We start from the raw sequence: 15,962 nt of genomic DNA, 5'->3' as shown, positions 1-15,962 counted from the left end.
AAGCTAGAGAAGAGACTGACTAAAAATACAAGGTTTCCAGGAGTTGGGAATAGAACAAATAACTATAAAAATAATGAACATCTATTGAGCACCTCTAGGAAGTGACATACATGTTCCCTCAACATCACTGTGGTGGAAGCTATTATTATAATTATCCCCATCTTAAAGACAAAGGAACTGAAGTTTGGAAACACTCAAAGTTGGCACTGTGTCCCATGATCCTCCTGTTCCCCAGTGTAGATGTTTTGGTTCCTCCACCCATTCTTCCAACCCAATTTGGGCAATTCTTGGGCTGTTCACTTTGCCTCTCAGAGCCTCAGCTTCCCCATCTGAACAACGGGGATGATCACAGATAATATCCATCTCACAGGGGCTGTGTGAGAATCCCATAAGATGACCATGCATGAAACTGTCTTATTTGTTGAAAGTATCCAGAAGAGGAGAAGGTGGAGGATGCTGGTATAGGTTGCCCAGTGTGGTTAATCTTTTTCCTGCCCACCCCCTAGACCTATGGAAGGAGCTGAAAGGGATGTGGGGGAGCATGGGCACCATGTCAGTGACTTCCAGCTCAAGGACTGTGCCAGGATGGGAGCTCAGAGTCACAAACTGCCAGCTCAGCCAGTGCTTCCAACTTCCTCAACTTACGTCAAGTTGGTGACCAGGCAGGAGCGGAACATGTCTTGTAGCTGGCTGTCTCTGTAGAGTTTGGTGACCTAGAATAAAGGGTGGGGATAATGGGTGAGATGGAGACCTTCTGGGGCTGGAGGGAGCTACTGGGGCCAGTGAAAGGGCACAGGCCTTGGAGCAAAGGAGGTCTGAGTTTAAATCCTGACTGTGTGATCTTAGGTACACCACTCCCCTTTCTGAGCCTCAGTTTTCACATCTGGGAAATGGAGAAGGCAGGCAGGGCACCATCTTTGGAAACTGAGAGAACTCAGAGCACATAGGTAAAGAGTTGAAGCCATCACTTAATAGATGTGAATCAGACAGAGGAATGAGGGGGGCACCCAGGTCAAGGAGAGATGGGATGGGTGAGAGAGACTCCACCTTGTCCTGGATGTCCCTCTGCAGGGATGTGTATTCCAAGGATGTGGGGTCTGGGTTGCTGAGGTTCCAGTTGATGATGCGGAAATTTAGCTGATACTCACTCTGGGTAGATAAATTCTGGGGTGCATAGCCTGCAGCCAACGGGATGAAGAGAAGACAGTTGGAAACTCTTAGCCTTTAGCACAGAAAGAGGCGTGGTGCCTATCATCAGAATCAGCCAAACTTGGGCCCACATGTTAGAGGCTTCCAAATTGAAAGTCACCGCACAGAGAGGGAAAATAGAAACTTTACAGGGATTCTCCTGAGGTGAGCTTTTCTGCTTGTGCTTATGCAGGTCCCACTTCCTGGAATGTTCTTCAATCTTCTGCTTTTCCTGGAAAACTCCTACTCATGTATCAGAACTCCAGTGAGATGGAATTCAAGGAGAGTAGGTACCCATTTGTCTTGTTCTTGTCATGTCTCAGTGCTTAATATAGTGCTGCATACATAATATCCTCTTCCAGGAAGTCCTCCTTGACTTATCTGTGCTTTCATGGCGCCCTGTTAATAACAGTGTTTCTGCCTTTTTTGTGTGTCCCCAAGTAATGTTTAGTTATCTTGATTATGGGTTTTTCAGGGAGAGAAACTGTGTTCTATCTCTGTACCCAGCACATGGCTTGGGATAGAATGTATATGTGTTTGTTGAGGATCTCCTGTTCATTGGAGGACATTAACAACATCCCTGGCATCTCACTCTTCCCCAGTTGTGGCAACCAGAATGTCTCATCATTGCCTAGTGTCTCCTGAGGGGCAGAATTGACCCCTGGTGAAAACCACTGACATAGAGGAGTTTCACATAGAGAATTCCTGTACCCAAAGATCCCTTGAGTCAGATATCTGGGGTTCAAATTAAAATTCATTATATTAATTTGTTAAAGAATTTCATTCTTTTTACTTGAAATAACAGGAAAGACTCTCTCCATGGAGATTTTGGGAAAGGTTTCCCCTAATCAGAACTTGGGCTGACTTGTTAAAGAGGAAATAAAATAGAACGGGGACAAAAAATGATTGCTGTAAATCACTCACCATTGACGAAGAGGCTGTCCTTGACCAGGGTGTAGGGGCCCATCTGGGTGACACCATGGGTCAGCTGGTTCAGCTCCCAGTAAAGTCGCTCTCTGTCCAGCCCATGACCCATGGAGTCATGGCGGTAGTTGCAGATGGCATCAACACGGGTGGCTGCCCCATCCTTATCAGGTCTGGGGAGAGAGGGATGTGGGAACTCTAAAGAGAGGTCCTGAAACCTTACTATGGGGGCCACAAAGAGGGAGGGACAAAATGGGAGGTCAGTGGGAAGACCAGAAGGGTCAGTCCCCAAAATGGTCACTACTGGCAAATACTCAGGAAAAAGTCTTACCTGAGGGAGATTAATCTGAAACCTGAGTAGAAGGGTCCCAGACTGCTCCTCTGGATCAAGGATCCAAGCTGGGAAGGAAGAATGAGGAGGATTAACAGGAGGGACAAGGATAAAGGAAGGGCTGGGTGGAATTTAACCCACTAGGAACTGCTGGGAGCAGGGTCTTACCAGGCGCTGCAGGGTCCTCTTGGTGGAGTTGAACATGGCTGAGCCATTGCTCATGTCCATTGAATATGGGAGGTTGGAGACGGTGAAGTTGAGTGTGAGGGTCTTCAGACTGTGTCCCGTAGCTACAAGAAGAGAGAGGAGAGAGGGCTACTATGGACAGTTGGCCTGAGACCAAATCAGGGTCCCGAATTCATTGTACTCTGTCGTCTTCTCTTCCATTGGCACCACCACCCACCATTTGGTCGCCTGAGTCAAAACTAGCATGTGGCTCAGGTCCTCTTGCTTCCCCACCAAATAACACCAATTCCACTTTTAGGATGGCCCTAACATGCATCCTATCTCTCTATCCTGTCCCAGTTCAAGTCTTATATTCTCTCACCTAGACAAATACCTCAGCAGACTTATTGGATGCCACATTTAAAGAATGTTCTCTACACTGAACACTAGAAGAAGTTTTCTTAAGTGAAAAAAATCTCAGTATAGTCACTGCTATCCATGGCTTCCTTTGGCCTTCAGTGTCAGGTTAAAGCTTCTTGACCTGGCATTCAAGGTCCTTCCCAAAACAGTTCTTGCCAACCTTTCAGCTTCACTCCAGGTTAAGTTTATTCTTTATGCAAACCAAATCCCTCTCAGTTGTCTCCATACAGTATGCTGAGCCTTTGCTCATCAAATCCCCTAGAACAGGAAAACTCTTTATCCTCTATTTTCCTGGATGACTCCTACTCATTCTTAAAGACTCAGTTTGGGTGAAACTTCCTCCAGAAAGCCCTTCCCCTCCAAATTATGCTAGGTGCCTCTCCCCAGAATATCTCACATTGTGTTATCATGGTCTGTTGATCCCATAAGACTGGGAGCTCCATGAGTGTATGCATTAGATTAATTTGTCAGTATACTCTTCCAATTGGCATGAGTGTCCTAAAACAGAATTTTACACCCTGGCTTCCCAGCTCTTGTGTACAACTGGCTGGTAGAGGTGTTGGGCTGGAGAACTTCTCTTGGGAAGGAAAAGGGATCTCCCAGATACCTGTGGTGGCTTCTGGTTGTGCAGGTGATGATGAACGAGGCAGGGATGTGGTGGCTACCTCAGGAGCTGTGGAAAGGGCAGTCATCAGAAAAGAGCAGAGCCCCCCCACCCCAGAGCAGGAGAAACTCCCCAAACCTTGCCTGGGCTCCAACAGTGGTTTTCCCAGGACAAGCATTCACAGGTATGCCATTAGTGAGAGTAAGGGAAGGAAAAGTTGTGGGAGCAGAGGGTTGAGTGAGCCCATGAGTAAAGTAAACCCAACAGAGTACATGTAGGTGAACAAGAGAGAGAGTAATCAATGGGCATAAAAGTGGACAGACAGATGGGTAACCTGGATGGACAGAGGAAGAATGAGCAAATGAAAGGTCAAAGAGAAAGCAAGAATAAACACAAGGAAGAAAGTTGGACAGATGGATGTAAGGACAAAAAGAGGAAAGGACAAACAGGTAAACAGGATGGATGGATGGAGGGGGGAAAGGGAAGGAGGAAGGGAAAAGGAAGAAAGGATGGAGGGAGGGATGAATGGATGGAAGGAAAAAATGAAAGATGGGTAGATGGAAGAATGAACAAAGGAGAGAGGAATGAAAGATGGATGGAGGGATGAAGGAAAGATGGAAGGATGGATGAATGGATGGATAGGTAGATGAAAGAACAGAGGGGAGGAGAAAAGGATGGGTGGATGAATGGAAGGAAGAATGGATGAATACATGGATGGACAAATGGAAAGAAGGAAGAAAGGATGGAGACATGAAAGAATGGATGAATGAATGGATGGATGGGTGGATGAAAGAATAGAGGGAAGGAGCAAAGGAAGGATGGATGGACGAATGGAGGAAGAATGGATGAATACATGGATGGGTAAAGGGAAAGAAAGAAGAAAGGAAGGAAGGTAGGAGAGAAGGAAGGAAGGAAGGAAGGAAGGAAGGAAGGAAGGAAGGAAGGAAGGAAGGAAGAATGGCGAAGTCTGAGAGAAGGGATAACTCGGAGAATGGAAGAATGGATGGGTTAAAAGATAGATGAAGGAACCACTGGACAAGTGAATGGGCAAATTTGGCCAAATCACTGAATGGCCACCACAGTTTGCAGCTTGACATTAAGGCCTCTTCTGTGGCCCTTGTAGGAGATCTTGCTTTCAGGAGGCATGGATTCCTCATCTGACCTCAATCCCCATCCCTGTAGGAAATGCTTGTTCAAAATTCTTCCTCCATCCCAGAAAGGTATGGAAAGTTTAGAAAGCCAGTACTATGCCCACAGGCCCAGAAAGGACCCAGGGACTCAGCATTCTTCTTCCCACTGACACCTGGCCCTACTCAGGAGAGCAGCCTGAGTTTGGGGTAAGTTCCCTTTATTAGCGAGGAGAAAAGCTTGGCTCAAGACCCATACAGGCTGATATGGGTACTGGATGCAAAGATACATACTTGTAGGAGGCTCATCTGGACCGCGTTCATTATAACCTGGAAACAAAAATGTCACACATAAGGGGAGATGGCAGAAAAATCCCAGATATTCCATGCCTTTGTCCATATGGGGCTCCTGCTGGATGCCTTTCCATCTGTGAACCAGGTAAGCATCTATGCATCTTCTAAGATCAGATTCAAATGTCATCTATACCATTAAGGTTCTCCTGATCTTCCAGTTAGAAATGACCCTTCCCTATTCACCTCTCCAGCATGTCCCCAAGAAACTCTCATCACATTTATGTTCACACATTTATTTCCCCACATAGGCAACCATCCCACCATCTGCCTTCCACCTTCCCTCCAATCTATCCCTCCATCCAACAAATATTTAATGAGAACCTACTGTGTGCTAAATTCCATTACATTTGGGGAATACAGCACTCTACAAAATGTCTCTGCCCCTTTGGAGCTTACATTAGGACAGGTTGCACATGTGACCTGTCTGTGTCCCTGGTGCCAAGCCTGGCTTATAACAGATGCTGGTGATTGCTGACTGAGTGAACAAAATGAAGCACATTTTACAGGGGGAAATATCCTAAAATGGCCTCTGCAGTGGCCAAGGTGAAGGGAGCAGATGTGAATTCAGGCGTAGGGTGGGGGTGCAGCATTGGATGCTGACCACTGGGGCTCATGCCTGGCTCCACCCCATTTTAACCTGGGTGTCCACTTGAGAAAATTACTTAACCTTTCAGAACCTCTATTTATTCATCAGGTGTGATCAGAGACAGCCTTACAGAGTAACTGTTGGAGGGTGGGGGGGTCAGTGTGGAGTTGAGATTCACACCCGAGTTTCTCTCAAGGTTTCCCCTAGAGACCTGACCTGTGATGAGTGGAGACCTTTCTGGGAATGAGGGGTGGAAGCAGTGAGGTGGGCTGAGAACCACTCACCATTGAGGTAGAGGCTGTCCTTGTCCAGAGAATAGGGGCCCAGCCGGGTGATGCCACGGGTCTGCTGGCTCAGCTCATGGAACACCTGCTTGGCAGGTAGACCCGGGCTGCTGGGGTGCTGCCGGTAGGTACAGAGGATATCCACCCTTGTTTTGGCGCCATTCTTTACAGACCTGAGAAAGGAGAGATTGATGTTTAGGGAGTGCAGCTCATGTGGCACCTCTTCACCTGTGGTCACTCCACACCTCATATCCTGTGTCCTAGCCTTGTTGAACCATTCAGTTTCTCTACCTGCCCATGCTCTCTCACCCCAGGATCTTTGCACATGCAATGACTTCTTTCTGGAGATCTCTCCCCTTCTGTCCTTACTTGGGTAATTTCCTGGTCATTCTTTAGATCTCAACTTAGACACCTCCTCCTTCTCCAAGAACTCTCCCACGCTGTCAAGAGAGGGTTCTGGCTGCCACATTCCTCAGGCTTCTCCCATCAAAGCCCTGATTGCTCTCAGTGTGAACATATATTATTTTTTTCTGTTCCCTCCAGATGGTGACCTCTATGAGGGCAAGTAACAGGACAGTGTAGCTCACTGTTATGCTGAACCCCCGGTACCTCTCATATTGCCTATTACATGTAAAAACCAAAGTCCTGAGGAATAGATAAACAAAATGTGACTTTCATAGTTTAACATGATATATTCATGCAATGGAATATCATTCAGCATTAAAAGTGCAGGAAATCCTGACGCCTGCCATAGCGTAGATGAAACTTGGGGACTTTATGATCAGTGAAATAAGGCAGTCACAAAAAAACACCATATAATTTCACTTGTATGAGGCACCCAAAGTAGTCAAATTATGGAGATGGAAAGCAGAATGGCGATTGCTAACATCTGGGGGTAGAAGGAAGCAGGGAGCTGTTATTTAATGGGTGTACAGTTTCAGTCGCAAGTTCTGGAGCTTGGTTACACTACAATGTGAATATACTTAACACTACTGAACCAGACACTTAAAATTTTTCTTTTATGAATATTTTACTACGATTAAAAAATATCAATTCCCGCCAAGACTCTATACTGTGTAGACCCTGCTGATGTCTGGAAACACACCTACTTTCTCTCTGTCCCTTGTTCTCTCTGCTCCAGCCACCCCGGCCTCCTTGCTGTTCACTGCATAAGCCAAGCTCATTCCTACCTCAGGACCTTTGCCCATGCTGTTTCCTCTGCCTGGAACAGTTTTCATGGCCATGTCCTTCTTTTCTAACTGGGACACAGCTCAGAAATCACCTCCACAGACAGGCTATCCTGTGCCCTGGGTAAAGCTGCTTTTCCGTCTCTATGCATTTCTGCTTCCCATCACCTTACCATATTTGAGGCCATTTTAGATATTTATTCTCCCACTTAGTTTCTGCTTTCTCCACCAGATGAGTGCAGGGGCAGTGCCTGTCCTGTCACTGTGGTGCCTACCACCTGCCTCAGAAGAGCTGCATCACCAATGAAAGTGAAATGAAAACAAAGATGGGAAGTCTCCTAACTCTGGGAAATGAACTAGGGGTGGTGGAAGGGGAGAAGGGTGGGGGGTGGGGGTGAATGGGTGACGGGCACTGAGGGGGACACTTGATGGGATGAGCACTGGGCGTTATTCTGTATGTTGGCAAATTGAACACCAATAAAAAATAAATTTATTATTAAAAAAATAAAAAAAATAAAAAATAAAGAAAACAAAGATGGAGAAGTGCTTTGTAAACACCAACAGGATACACCTTGACCTGGAAAAGTGCAAGTAATTGCCTGATGGGCACACAGTGATGAAGAGTTTCAGAACTAGGTAGTGGTGATGGGTGCACAGTATTGTGCGTGTAACAGATGCCACTGAAATGTATACTTAAAAATGGTGAAAATGGCTAATTGTATGTCCAATACGTATTTTGTCACAATCATAACAATAAAGTAACATGAAGAAGTGTATTCCAAAAAGGACCCTCCAAGACAGCTTGCCACGACTGGGAGTGACCCCCTCCCACAGTCAGAAGTCCTGTCCTTTGGTGGTGGGCCATGGTGGGTAGAAGGGTTCTCACCTTAGTGAGGTGACCTTGCAGCCTGCATATCGGGCGCCGAGGCTGCTCCTCTGGAATAATGGGCCAAGCTAGAGAGGAAGGAGAGGGCCAGCGTGGTCAGAGCTGGCGACAGCCCCGAGGAGGGGTCGTGGAGGTGGGGACGGGGAAGCTGGCCTCTCACCAGATGCTGCATGAGGGTGTCCGTGATGTTGAACTTCAGGGAGCCAGGAAGGCCCATATCCGCTGAGTAGCGCAGGTTGTCGATGGTGAAGTTGAGTGTGAATGGCTCCTCACTGACCTCCCCAGCTGCGGTTGGTGCAGAGAGAGCCAAGGATGTGGGGAGGTCGAGGCGCCCAACATCAACCCACTGTGGGGCTTCCAAGGGCCTCCTGCCTTCCTCCCAATGAACCCGAGGGTCACTTGTTAACAGAGACTACTCCAGCGACAGGTAAGGACAGGCTTAATGATTTGGGGGCTGGATATGGTTTTCCTACCCAGGTGCAGGAGTGGAGGGCTCTGTGAAAACACTGGTGGCTTTGTTCTTTCCAGGAAGGAAAGGCTCCAACTTACCACACTAATTTGGGACTGGGGATAACCTCAGACATTGTCCTCCATTCTCTCTGCTGTCTTTATCTCTCTGTCTCTGTCACCCTTTTCCTCTCTCTCTCTCTCTCTCTCTCCCAGGTATGCCAATCTTCTATGCATTGCACACACACAAAAGGCCAACCAGCAGCTGTAACCAGCCTCTCTGTATCTTGATTTACTCATCTACAAGATAATGATTCCTATTTCAAAAGTTGTAATGAGGTTTGAACAAGTCAAATTCTGTACAGTGCTTGAGCACAGTGCTGGGTACAGAGTAAGCAACATATAAGTGTTCATCACATAAAACATATAAGAAAATACTTTCTGATCACTCACTACATATGGAGCTCTTTCCCTGGATAAATACGAACTGGGCACTAGAATCATCCACACTGAACAAAAGAGGAACCACAGTACAGAAATGGTTATCTGCCCAGGGTTACATGACTGGACAGGGAGTGTCCGGGTTTGGACCCAGACTCTCCAATCCCAGAGTCCTTTCTTTTTTTTTTTTCATATTTTATTTATTTATTCATGAGACACACACAGAGAGAGGGAGAGGGAGAGAGAGAGAGAGAGAGAGAGAGAGAGTCAGAGACACAGGCAGAGGGAGAAGCAGGCTCCATGCAGGGAGCCTGACGTGGGACTCATTCCTGGGTCTCCAGGATCAGGCCCTGGGCCAAAGGCGGCGATAAACCACTGAGCCACCCGGGCTGCCCCCAGAGTCCTTTCTAATGACCTCCCCTGTGAAGACACACGCTCTTGTTTAGACACATGCCACTGGTCAGGGTTCAATAGTTGGGGTGACCTGTGTAGACCCCAGAAGAAGTATAATAAATGAACATATGATAGAAGTGAGATCAGAGGCCCAGTGGCCTGACTCTAGAATAGAGAAGCAATGAGCAGCGCAGGGTTAACTATTCGGGATAGACCTCTGGAAGAAAGACTTATCTCCCCTCTTTCCTCCCTCTCCTATTTTTTTTATTTTTATTTTTTCCCTCTCCTATTTTTATTACTCCTTCCAAGTTCCCTTTTATCCTTTCCTCCATCCTTCCTTCTTTCCTTCTGTTTTTCTTTCTAATCATCCATACTCTTATCCTTTGTTCCTTCAACCTTTCTTTCCATCTATCCATCTTTTCTTTTATCTTCCTCCATTCTTTCTTTCCTTTCTTCTATCATCTATCTGCCCATCCATCTTTCCATCCATCCATCCTCCATGTTTCCATCCATCCACCCACCCTCCCATCCATCTACCCATCCATGCATCCATCCATGTACCCATGACATCCATCCATGCACCATCCTTGCATACATCATTCCTTCCTTCCTCATTCCTCCTTTCCTTCCTTCTTCTGATTCATACCCCTTTCTATGCATCCTTCTCTCTGTCCTTCCTTCTAACCCCACTGTCTTCCATTTACCCAGCTTCCCTTGCTTTCTTCCTCCACTCTTTCTTTTCTTCCATCTATCCATCCATCTTTCCTTTCTTCCATATCTGTTCATTCTATCAATCCAGACATCTTTCCTCCATCCTTTCCCCCTCCATTCATCTTTTCTTCCATCTACCATCTCTATTTCCATTTATCATTATTTCCTTCCTTCCATCTATCCACCCATTCATCCATCCATCTTGCCTTCCCTCCATGTACATTGAATTGATCCTACAATGCTTCTGAACTATTCCAAGGACTGGATACTGATAAACAAAACACAGTCAATGGAACTAACTTTAGCTTATTTTTCCTCCTATCATTTGGGAAAAGATGGTTGTCATTGGACCTGAGGATCCTAGAACCCTACTGATGTTCAAAGGAGCAAGGGAGGATGCTGTGGTGTAAAAGACCAGAGATGGACCCAAGAAGAGAGTTTGAGAGGGTTGCAGAAACACTTCTAATGCAAGGGCAATTAATTCTTGAAAAAGCTACAAGATCCTTATTTCAGGATTTGCTGGGGATGCAAAGAGAGTTTGGTCCACGAACTTGAACACAACAGGTATACACCAAAAATTAGCATGTCTTTCTAAAGTAATGAACTGATGGATGAGTGAGATTATGAGTTTTTGGAGACACAGGAACTCTTGGTTCTATTATTTATTTGCTGTGTGGCTTGGCAGCCTCTCGGAGCCTGAGTTTACTCCTCTCTAAAATGGAATTAATTCACATGATTGTAGCGAGAACTAAAGGATAAGATGTATGTGTTTTTGGATGAACTGTGTCTCCACTCCCCACCACACACCAAAATTGAAGAAGCTATAATCCCTAGTACCTCAGTAGGTGATTGTATTTGGAGACAGGGCCTTTAGAGAGGTAATTAAGTTAAAATGAGGCTGTTGGCGTGGGACCCAATCCATTCTGGCTGCTGTTGGTGTAAGAAAGGGAGTTTAGGACACAGAGGGACACTGGGAATGTGTGTACAAAGGACTGACCGTGCCAAAAGGTGGCAAGAATGTGTCATCTGCACATCAAGGAGAGGCTGTAGAGAAACCAACTCTGCTGGCACCTTGATCTGGACTTCTAGCCTCCAGCACTATGAGAAAATATATTTCTGTCATCTGAGCCACCCAGCCTGTGGTATTTTGCTTTGGCAACCAGAGCTGACTAAGACGGTATGTAACTTAGCATGGTGCCCAGAAGGTGGTCAACTTCCATATGTGTTCACTGAAAACCCAAAGAATGGTGCAACACCGATGCTGAGACACATCCAGAGCAACAAGCATAGAGGTGAGTAAAAGAATAAGAGCAAAGTATCAGGGCAGGGTTTTTAGGAGAATCTGAGTGATAACATGAGAGTCAGGATAGTGGGAGGACAGACCTGTATGTGAGAGACACACTTGCCCTGGGCTAGAACTCTCCACCAGAACCAGGGGAGAGAAGGGATGAGTGAGGGGCCCTTCCAGGTATATTCCTCACCGAGGACAGGAGGCAAAGGAGAAGGGACAGGGCCTAGGAATACTCACTAGTGGTAGTCGGGGCTATAGCTCCATAGGTGTAACCTGCGGAGAGAAGACCAGAGAAGATGAATAAGAGTCAGGGTGAGCATAAAGGATTAAGGGAAAGGTAGGATTTAGGGGCCTTTGTGGGAAAAGCAAAGGGGAAGAGACAGTGGAGGGAAGGAGATTGTAGGTGGCTGGAGCCCATGATTATATCATCAGAATGAAGACTGAGCCCAGACCAGAGGAGATGCACCACAGCAGCTCCTTTTAGAGAAACACAGAGCTCTGGCCAGGAGAGAGACCCTGGCTGGAGCATAGCCCCTCACCATTGACATAGAGGCTGTCCCTGTCCAGGGTGAAGGACCCCAGCCGGGTGATGCCATGTGTCTCACGGCTCAGCTCCCAGTACAGCTGCTCTCTGTCCAGCTTGGGGCCTTTGGGATCAGAGTGGACAGTGCAGATCATGTCCACTCCAGTGGCTGCTCCACCCTTCTCAAGCCTGGGGAAGAAAGGACATGGGGATGTAGAATCCTGAGGAGGGGTCCTTCTGGTTGTGGAAAGCAAGAGAATAGAAGACAGGAGGCTGAGAGAGTACAGAAAGGTCTGGCTCTGAAGGGGCTCTCCTTAGTGTCTCTCATCTGGGACAACTCCTTCACAACTAAGGACAGAAAATACTTTAATTGGAATTTGCAGACATGGTACAGTGGTTCTTCTAAGAGGAATGCTTTCATCTAAAACAAATAATCATCTGGATTCCATAAGGATAAACAGAATGCCTCATCTCTAAGCCTTGAGCATTCCCAGCATCTGGGTATAAAGAACACATGAAGGTGTTAATGGTGGGTGCTGGACGCCAGCAGTGCCGAAGGCATGCCCAGGAACTGAGCCCCACTAGCTAGCACATGAGAGTCCACCAGACCCAACACATCCCTCCATTTGGGGGTCTCACCTGAGCGAGGCCAGTCTGCAGCCAGCATAGAGGGGGCCAATACTGGTCTTACTGAACAAAAGCCTGAGCTGGTGAGGAAAGAGAAGGGGGGTGAGCAAAAGGGCTAAAGGACTATGTGGGCAGGCGTGTGGTGGGGCTGATGGTAGACATTGAGGGGCTCTTACTCGGTGCTGGAGGATCCTCTCAGTAGAGTTGAACTTTAAAGAAGTTGAGTGCCCCATGTCTTCAGTGTAGTGCAGATTGGTGATGGTGAAGTTCAGGGTGAAGGACACCAGAGTGGGGCCAGTGGCTGCAGTGGGGGAGGAATAGAAAATTGTCCAGTTTGCACGATAGTAAGGACACCAAGGTTGCCTGGAGCTCTAAAGTGGAGAACCAGCAATGGACCTAAGTACAGCCATGGACTGCAGAAGCTGAAGGAGAGAATATTATGAGATTTTTAAGACATCAAGAACCTTTGCTCACTCATTCAGCAAGTGTGTATTTAATGTATATGCAGCTCTGTGCTGGGGTCCGTGGGTCCAAGGGTGGATAGGGCATAGTCTCTTAATACTGTGGCCAGGAGAGTGGCTAGACCATTATGCTACAGGAGAGCCAGAAGGGTGTACAATTCCAGGGAGACACCCAACCAACAATTGAGGATTGCTTCCAGGAGGAAGCATCATTTCAGGTGTTACCAAAGGCATAAATAAGAGTTAGGTGAACATGAGCTGAGCAAGTAGAAGAGTGCTCAAGCAGAAGAATCAGTCTGGGCTTGAGCCCGACAGGAGGACAGAGCAGTTGCACCCAAGGGACTTGATGTTTTCATTATGGGCATGTAAAAGTATACACATGAGACTGGAGGAGCCCTCTGAGCCCAGAAAGGGGGGTCAGCGACTGTGCGTCTCAGGGATTTGGACATGACTTGTAGATAAGATGGAGTCATCCAAAGATTGTGAACAAGACAGGAACTACATGGACACAGGTACATTGGGAGGGCCATTGCAGTTGCTGTGCAGAGGAAACCAGAGTAGAGGCTACTGCATTAGTCCTAGCAAAAAAATGTCTGTGGCCTGAATAAAGGCTGAATGACACAGATGTAGAGAAAGGACTTGCAAGATATTATGAAGGGAGAAGAGATGATTTGGTGGTAGATGGATGTGGGAGGTGAGTGAGAGGGTGGGTCAAGGTTGGCATCTGTGGGTAGGAGTATGGGTCCCCATTCACCCGAGGCTGGGGTGGAGCAGGGGTGCACAGGGCAGGCCATGGACTCCTGGACACTTCCATTTTAAGGGTGGGGACTCACAGAGTTGCAGAGACTCCTGAAGCCTCTGAATACTCACTGCTGGGGGTGGTGGCCTGGGTCTTGCGGGTGTAACCTGCACAGGGAGACGGAGGAAGGGTGACGAGGGTGAGTAATCACAGAAAGGGAGGAATGGAGAGGAGGATGTGGGCCTGTTGAAATGTGGACCAAGATGGCAATCCCTCACCATTGATGTAGAGACTGTCTGGGTCCAGGGTGTAGATACCCAGCCTAGTGATGCCTCTGGTCAGCTGGCTCAGCTCCTGGTACAGCCGCTCTCTGTCCAGCCCAGAGCCCATGGGGTCAGGGCGGTGGGTGCAGATGGCATCTACTCCAGTGGCTGCCCCATCCTTCTCGGGCCTGGGGAGGATGGGTAGGGGTATCACTAGATGGAGTCCCAGGGCAGGGCTCCTGGGACCTTGGGGGCAGGCCAGGAGGGGGCCAGGGCAAGTGAGAAGGCTGGCACCCACTTCTGGCCAGCCCAGGAATGTGCAAATAGTCATGGGGGGCGGGGGCAGGATTTCTTAAATTGCAAATTTGAAACCCGCAACCTCAGAGCATGGGGACAGGAGAGCTCCTACTTGAGACAGGTGAAAAGCTGGAATTTGGATTAAAGCAAGTAGAAAAGGCAAGCTTGCCTTGAGAGGAATCCTGGGGAAGGAACTGAAAACCCAAAGGAAATGCCCTCTTTGGTCAAAGGGAGGTAGGAGGAATTGGGAAGGATGACCCAGACTAGGGGCTCTGCAGAAGCTGGGGACAGTGTGTGTGTGTGGGGGAGGCAGGGGTGGTTACAACCAGAAGAGGCCTTGGTTCTGGAGCCAGTGCCTCCTGAATTCCACCTCTGCTGAGGACATGGACAGAGAGGGCAGGTAGGAAGCAGAGGGAACTCTTGGGGTCCTCAGGGAGCCCTTGACGCAGCCCTGGCCGGGGATTGCAAGGTCTCACCTGAGCAAGGTCAGTCTGCAGCCGGAGTACAGGGGGTCCAGACTGGTGTTCTTGAACAACGGTCTGAGCTGTGGGTGAGAGCAAGGGAAGTAAATAGATCATCTGAGATGCAGGAGCAGGATGGGCATGGGTGGGTGGGGCAAGAATGAGGTGGGAGGGGCTAGTCCCAAGGTCGGGGCAGGCATGGGCGGCCTGGCGTCAGGATGAGGCATGAAGGCTGGTTGGGCGGGACTGGCAGGGGGAGGTGTGCGGGGCTCTCACCTGGCGCTGCAGGGACTTCTCTGTGCTGTTGAATTTCAAGGAGCCTGGAGGCTGCATGTCCTCCGTGTAGGGAAGGTTGGTGACAGTGAAGTTGAGGGTGAATGGCATCAGGGGTTGTCCGGTGGCTGCAGCAGGGGAGGGAGACGGGAGTCTACCTTGAGTCAGGCCAGGGATGGATATATGGGCAGGGCCTGGGACCCACAGCTACCTCACTGGAGACTGCACAGCAAATGCTGGGGGGCCTTGGGGACCTAATGCCAGAACCAGTGTGGACAACAGGAGACCAATCCAAGCAGCAGGTGAAGGTGGGCAGGATTTGCAGGGGACAATCTACCACCTAACGTTCTTATTTATTCAAGCCCACGTACAGGTACCTTCTTCCATGCACCTGACCTGGACCACATGGTGGCCCTTTCTCTGTGTCCAGTCAACAGCACAGAGGTGATGCACAGCTGAAGCTTACTGCGATGACTTCTCAGCCTGCATGCTCGACCCCTTCCCTCCCTGACAGCTGGAGGTGTGGGCAGGGGCATGCTGCTTCCTTCCCTATTGAGGAGTGGGGGGCAGAGCTCCTGAAGACCCTTGAGTACTCACCACTGGGGGCGGTCACTGGTGTCTGGTGGGTGTAGCCTGCAGAGAGAGGACATAAGAGAGAGGAGGTGCTGAGATGGAGAAGGAATAAAGAAGCCTTGGGGGGTGGGGGTGGACCATGAGCTTCACAGCTCAGCGGAGCGTGGGTGGCCACTGCTCACCATTGACACAGAGACTGTCCTGCTCCAGGGTGTAGTGGCCCAGCCAGGTGACGCCATGGGTCAGCCGGCTCAGCTCCCAGTACAGCTGCTCTCTATCCAGCCCGGGGCCTGCAGGCTCCAGGCGGCGGAAGCAGATGGCATTCACGTGGGTGGCTGCTCCGGCCTTCTCGGGCCTGGGGAGGGCAGGACACAACAGTGCAGATGATTAAGATCTGTTTGTGGAG

The 15,962-nt window shown here is 48.6% G+C and overlaps 1 protein-coding gene across 1 annotated transcript in view; it reads right to left on the bottom strand.

Annotated features, from left to right (window-relative positions):
* Nucleotides 1-15,962, bottom strand: part of MUC16 (mucin 16, cell surface associated) — a 107,310-nt gene that overhangs the window by 12,669 nt on the left and 78,679 nt on the right. The window contains exons 41-60 of the mRNA XM_077860055.1: nucleotides 15,739-15,911; nucleotides 15,581-15,616; nucleotides 14,987-15,111; nucleotides 14,726-14,793; nucleotides 13,968-14,140; nucleotides 13,821-13,856; nucleotides 12,666-12,790; nucleotides 12,502-12,569; nucleotides 11,879-12,051; nucleotides 11,577-11,612; nucleotides 8,217-8,341; nucleotides 8,057-8,124; nucleotides 5,984-6,156; nucleotides 5,054-5,089; nucleotides 3,636-3,701; nucleotides 2,612-2,733; nucleotides 2,444-2,511; nucleotides 2,113-2,285; nucleotides 1,048-1,178; nucleotides 646-713 (exon numbers count right to left, since the gene is read on the bottom strand). Coding sequence (XP_077716181.1) covers nucleotides 646-713; nucleotides 1,048-1,178; nucleotides 2,113-2,285; nucleotides 2,444-2,511; nucleotides 2,612-2,733; nucleotides 3,636-3,701; nucleotides 5,054-5,089; nucleotides 5,984-6,156; nucleotides 8,057-8,124; nucleotides 8,217-8,341; nucleotides 11,577-11,612; nucleotides 11,879-12,051; nucleotides 12,502-12,569; nucleotides 12,666-12,790; nucleotides 13,821-13,856; nucleotides 13,968-14,140; nucleotides 14,726-14,793; nucleotides 14,987-15,111; nucleotides 15,581-15,616; nucleotides 15,739-15,911 — 2,043 coding nt within the window. The remainder of the gene's footprint in view (nucleotides 1-645; nucleotides 714-1,047; nucleotides 1,179-2,112; nucleotides 2,286-2,443; nucleotides 2,512-2,611; nucleotides 2,734-3,635; nucleotides 3,702-5,053; nucleotides 5,090-5,983; nucleotides 6,157-8,056; nucleotides 8,125-8,216; nucleotides 8,342-11,576; nucleotides 11,613-11,878; nucleotides 12,052-12,501; nucleotides 12,570-12,665; nucleotides 12,791-13,820; nucleotides 13,857-13,967; nucleotides 14,141-14,725; nucleotides 14,794-14,986; nucleotides 15,112-15,580; nucleotides 15,617-15,738; nucleotides 15,912-15,962) is intronic.

Source organism: Canis aureus, chromosome 19, assembly GCF_053574225.1.
Source record: "Canis aureus isolate CA01 chromosome 19, VMU_Caureus_v.1.0, whole genome shotgun sequence".
Lineage (NCBI taxonomy): Eukaryota > Metazoa > Chordata > Mammalia > Carnivora > Canidae > Canis > Canis aureus.
The sequence above is the reverse complement of the archived record's forward strand: the minus strand, read 5'-3'. Positions and strand labels throughout refer to the sequence as shown.